The 6,107-nt window shown below is 40.4% G+C and overlaps 1 protein-coding gene across 1 annotated transcript; it reads right to left on the bottom strand.

Moving 5' to 3' along the window:
• Nucleotides 1–259: 259 nt before the first annotated feature.
• fam151b (family with sequence similarity 151 member B) lies at nt 260–5,809 on the bottom strand. The gene is made up of 6 exons (XM_074637103.1): nt 5,657–5,809; nt 5,323–5,448; nt 4,380–4,539; nt 4,084–4,301; nt 2,045–2,180; nt 260–944 (listed from the first exon to the last, which is right to left on the bottom strand). Exons 1-6 carry the CDS (start codon nt 5,742–5,744, stop codon nt 821–823), a joined length of 852 nt encoding a protein of 283 aa, XP_074493204.1. The 5' UTR covers nt 5,745–5,809; the 3' UTR covers nt 260–820.
• Between the last annotated feature and the right edge of the window lie 298 nt (nt 5,810–6,107).

Raw genomic sequence — 6,107 nt, 5'->3', positions numbered from 1 at the left:
TCCAGCTGTCAAAGAGCAGTACCTCCTGAGTAGCTGCAGATCAGTGATAGGCTCTCTTCATGGGATATGAAGCTGGTATCCACTAAAGCAAAATAAAAAACAAAACAAGAGTGATGTTCCCTTCTCAGATTATTTCATTGTAACACTTTTGAAGCCCATAAGAAGTATATCTCTACAGTATTTCACAAGGAAAACACAACCATTACAGAAAAGTCATAAAATATAAGCATCATTTATGTAGAGAAACAGAAATACAGTATTTTCTCAACTTCTTTTCTATCTTATTAATCATGACACCTAATGCCAAATTCACACTGAGACGAAGTGTGGCTTGCCACAATCATTACATCTTTCTGCAGCCCGGAGTCATGTTCATGTGTTTCAGGTGGGAGAAAACTCTTTAAAACATAGGTCAACATGTCACAGCAGTCACAGGATCTGTTAACTGATTGTACTCTCTGGCCACATTTCGCCACTAAAAGTTAAATTTTTTCCAACTTTTAGTTTAGCAGCACTTCACCGGACACAGCTTGGTGAGCTCGGGAGCAACCACCACTGCTCTGTTGTGAATTTGGCGTAAGATTTATCTTGCAACCCCCTGGGTGGTCCCGACCCCAGATTAGGAACCACTGCTGTAGCATATCATGATGTTTGTCCATGGCAGACAAACCACAGGAAAGGTTTGGCAGAGACAAGTTCCACTTTTCCCTCTCCACTATTGGGCGTTGGTCTGGTGTCAGAGTTAAGAAACTACCACCAGACATACTTCTCAGTATGTGCTGGCAGACTTTCAGTTATTGTCTTGCGATGTCATACGAAGTTATGTCCATTGAGAGTCCGGCAGGTCGTAGTAGATCCTACTGATGTCAAATACTTTTTTGTAGGGCAGTAAGTCCTGTAGTGTGAACTTGTCGTTCTGGCTGGTCCACACTGTTAGAGTGTACCTGTACAACGTGGGAAAGCACAAGCATTTAATGAACAGCTCCAAGGTATTACATGCATTTGTGGAGAGATGTCAGAGTGACGGGGTTGCTGCATAGCACAGCGCCCTGAGCAGTTAGGGGTTCGGTGCCTTACCCAAGGGCACCACTGCAGTTCCCAGGTGGTGAACTGGCACCTCTCTAGCTACCAATCCCCACTCTGTACCGACTGGTTTGTGCTGGACTTGAACCGGCCACCCTCCAGTTCCCAGGCCAAGTCTACGGTTTGGGCTACTACTACTTTATGCTACCATACAGTACTTTTGACTTTTTCGACATTTTGTGCTGTCACAGGCTGAACTACAGCACGGATGGGTCTACAGTTCAGCAACCTGAACTTAATAATACAATTATCTCTGTCTCTGTCTTTCTCTGTGATGCGTGTCATGTGTTGCAAGTAGATATGCAATACCCACTGGGAAGCAGTTGCAGTTGCTGACCGTCACTTTCACTGGTTAAAATGATCTTATTAGTTGTCACTAATTAGCGTTTATTCTTTAAGTAACTTGATGTCAGCTGATCGCATGTCAATTTCAAAAGTTGCATTCTCCAGTTTTATTCTCACTGGAACAAGTTGCCTTTGATTTTTAATGAATTATACAAAAAAAAAAAGACAACTATTACTACTACTAAAAGCCTGACTACTGTTCATCAGTGCTGATGGGGGTAAATCCTGAAAGCACTGTGACTTTGTTGAAATTGTTTAAACCTAAACTCACCAAAGAAATTAAATGATAATTCCGGTTTATTTCAACCTGGAATATTTCCCATAAATGTGGCCATTGTGGCTCTATGGGTCGTTGGCAGTTTATGGGTCTTTGCACAGACCCATACTAAATGGAACTGAAGTGCAAGTTGCTGCAAATGTACACTAAATCCCTATGCATTTCGCCAGACTCAGAAACAAGCGTTTGAAATGATTCATGTTAAGACTATGTTTACTGCAAGTCCTCATTTCATGATTCTCACACAATGGCCATATTTATGAGATTTTTGCCAGGTTGACTAAACAGAGATCAAATAATGCTGATGTGAGTGACTGGAGTCACTGTGTTGATAATCACCTTTCTGACTGCTGCAGCAGCCACGTGAGCTGGGAGAAGGACTGGGCCAGGAGAGCTGCGCGTACTGGGAAGGTGACAGGATGTTTAAGGGTTCTACATATCTCCTCCATCTCACGCACCATATCCCAGCTGTAACCTGAAGACATATTCAAACAAAACAAATCAACATGCAAGCTTTCTTCTAACAGTATCTACAGGTTTCACAAACCATGTATTCAAGATGACACTCTGTTCTGATATATCTTATTCCTCTGTGCAATAGAGCTCCATTGTTATAAAAAAACAATATATATAAAAAACACATCAGTATGAGCCACACTGCTGCAATGGGTGACATGTTCCTTCATTACCATGAACACACACACACACACACACACACTGTCGTTCAGTGAAAATTGAACATCTGCCAAGTATGTTTCTCAGGAGTTGACAGACCAAACCAAAGCATAAAGGACCAGTGACACAGAGAGGACTCCATTCTGTTGTGTGTGTATGTGTTCACTGATTAAGATGATTCAAGATGTTTTATTGTCATTGTAGGCAATGCAACCTAGTATGCAGTTTGCATGTTCTTTAGCAAGTAATCACAACAGTTCTCACAAGCACAACACGCCGAATCATAGGAAGGCTTTTGGAAAAGCTGGGCCTGTGTTGACAGAGTTCTACAGTGCAAGCATTTTGCTTGGATATTCAAGTGAAAATAAGAGTGTGCAAATGAGAGCCAAGCTCCCATGCTAACGGATCTGTTATCTCTCCTCTCTTTCTTAATAGCAAAGAGCAGTGTTCAAGGCGTTCAAGTACCAGCTTCTCATTTTGTAGCCGTCACTGACCATCACTTTCACTGGTTAAAATGATCTTATTAGTTGTCACTAATTAGCGTTTATTCTATAAGTGACTTGATGTCAGCTGATCACATCATGTCAATTTCAGAAGTTGCATTCTCCCATGAAAACTTTCATTCATATCAATAATTTATGGTCATCAGCTTCATAGTTCTGAATCAGGACCTTGAGTATTTGGAGAAAGTTGCTTGTAAAAAATAAGGTGTGCCACATTAAGTCAATAGGCTGCTGTTGTATCAAAGCCAGACACATATTTAATGAAAATTTCATATTTTCTGCTTCTATATGAACATTTATTTTACAATGTATACCAGGCATCTATGGCACAAAATGTCTACAAGATGGATTCAATGAGAGATTTGAATGGATTCAGATTTGGTAAGCAGATTCAATAGTGAAATCAGATTCAGTAAGCGGATTCGATACTGGATTAAGATCGGAAAAAATGCTATCAAACTTCAATACTAAAATGATTTAGTGATCTAATAGCAGCCTGTCCCTGCATTTTGTGCATACTAGATGTTTAATGTTAAAAAAGAGAAGCATCGATCAAAAAATTAAATAAAAAATATAGCTTTTGTGCCCCTGACACTAAAAGTAAGCTTAGCCTGGTTGAGCGCAGTCGCCACTTATTATTGGTTTACTTTTGTATTTGTGTGCAAAGCAGCCTTCGTCACATGGATAGTTTATAGATAAAAGAACCAGATGGGAGTGTCTGCTTTTAGGAAACCTAGTAAATGATATACCCCACAAATCAAGATTCCTCATCATATTATATATCATGTATATAAATATCCTGTAAATACAAGCAGAGCTATCAAAGTGACTGCTACTTCAGGATAACAGTATGGACAAATCTATTGTCCCACAGTACACATTCAGTCATTTTGACCAAAAATGCATTGCTATCTGTTTTTTAAGGCTTTCCAATATTGATACTGGTATTGACCTGGTATTTAGGGTTTAGCACTAACAAGCACCTTGCTGGCCTGCTGTTAGCTCTGTGTGTCAGGTTTCATAAATGAATCAGTGAGAGTGGTCTCACAGTGTCTTGTCTACTACTGAATCTGAATAAAACTTCTCTCAGAATGAATACTCTGACTGAAGTGTTTACATGTTATATTCTTCTATAATTAATTAATAGAATCAAGGCATCCACATAAACCCAGCCAGTGGTACTGGCCAGTGGTACTTCACCTGTGTTATCTGTCCCAGCAGTCCATCCTGTAGTCCATCCAAGTGAAAGCACAGTGTGAGTAGGAAGACTTCTCACAGCAGAAAGGAAAGCCTGAGGTTCCAGAGGTCTGGCCTGTCCCCCAGGACCAGAGAGGATATCTGCATTGATCCACACAGGATAGCCCGGCTGAGCCAGCACCTCCTCTAGCAAAATGACAGATGGAGACACCGCCTCCAGGCTGTGTGGAGAGTACACCACAGCGTTAGCATCACACACAACCACACATTACATAGAAGGGATAGAAGATGCGTCTCACCTCTTGAAGTCTAGTTTGATTCCCTTGTCATAATCCCTCACTCCTTCCAGCCACTCCTTCAGTGTGATGTCACCGTCTGTGTCAGGGGGATGTCCCATGATTGGCTCTTTGGGGTCACGACCTCTCATGATTATGTCGGCCTCGATCATATGAGTGGGACCTACGGGTGAAAGTTGTTGGTCAAAATGATGAGTGATGAACCCGGGACAACTGCTGGGTCAACACAGAATTAAAATGTCTTTCACTGTTCATTTAGCTGTGAATTGACATTGTCATCATGCCTGTTCACTTCAGACTAAATCATACATATAAATCCTACCTTCATGAAGGTTCTAATGTTCACTTTTTGTTTGTATTCTTTTGGTGTTGATTCAACTTTATGCTTATTTTGGAGGCAGTTCAAGGAGAGGTGTCTCTAATACTCTTTCCACCCCATGTATTACTGAGTGTTTTAGCAATGTGGATTTATTAAACCGGAAATTGAGTGCATATGGAGCAATAAAATAGAATACAATACAATACAGCCTGACAAATCACCACATATTTAAATCAATGTCTCTCTGACAAAAGCCTCAACAGCAAGTACACATTAGAATTTAGGATTTATTGAAGACCAGTGGTACTGAAGTGTAATATTTAGTCCAGAGAACTTGATTTAACTGCTTTATTGATTGTATTTGCCTACTGTGACTATAATGATGTATCGTTGGATCAACTTTATTATGTGGAATCAAGTAAAACCGTCAAAGCATGTAAAAGACAATGAGGGGGGATTAAAGTAACAAATCAAAAAGAAGATACAGCTATTTAAAGAATAAAGGAGAAGAGACCATGAACATGACTTGATCCTAATTATACATGATAACAGAGTGCACCTGACTCTGAAACAGAGATATGGACACATAAACCCCCTGAAGAAGAACAAGGTGTAGAATCCATCCACCTGAGAGCGCCTCCGTCAGCCTGCTCCTGCTGTTCACAGCGTGCGACCATCGGACCGAGGAAGCGTCCCTCTTCTTGATCTGACTCTGACTCAGGAAATACTCCAGCGTCTGGTCACTCATCTGATCTACAGAATACAACGTAATGTTAATGTTCACCGCCACATCAGGACCACTTTACCATCTCACAGTGTGATCTGAGCTCGGTTAACTGACAGGAAGATAGACGTCAGACCGAGGAGGCAGTGCAATGTAAGCTAGCTAGATTACTATGAATACCATGGAGGGTAATAGAAAGTAGTTCATTCATATACTCTGATGTTTGGGCTGTTTTACCCTTTAAATTCCAAACGACGTAAACTGTAAAAGATCCGATGCAAATAAAGGCAGCACAGAGCAATTTAAAGAAAAGAGTCCTCTTCATGGCGCATCTCCTCCTTCTTCTTCTTTGGTGTTTATTGGCGGTTGGCAAACCATCTTAGAGGTGCATTACCGCCACCACCTGGACTGGAGTGGAACAGAAGATTGTGCAGAAAGAAAATAGAACTAAAAAAATTAAATAAATAAATTTTAAAAAATGATAATGAAAACTCTAGATTCTTTTAACTAAATCAGTTTTTCTCAAAAACTGAATAATTTCACTGTATATATTATCTGCTTTATTCCCCAATAGACCTGACACTGAAAAGTTGTGATGTTTTGCCTTCCTTAGTGTCTGAAAAAGGTGATTCCTCTGGATAGTGTAATTACTGCAGTGTATCAGTACGTGTTCAACAGTTTCTGGCTG

Source organism: Sebastes fasciatus, chromosome 6, assembly GCF_043250625.1.
Source record: "Sebastes fasciatus isolate fSebFas1 chromosome 6, fSebFas1.pri, whole genome shotgun sequence".
In the NCBI taxonomy this organism is placed as follows: domain Eukaryota; kingdom Metazoa; phylum Chordata; class Actinopteri; order Perciformes; family Sebastidae; genus Sebastes; species Sebastes fasciatus.
This window is presented reverse-complemented; position numbering and strand designations above follow the sequence as displayed.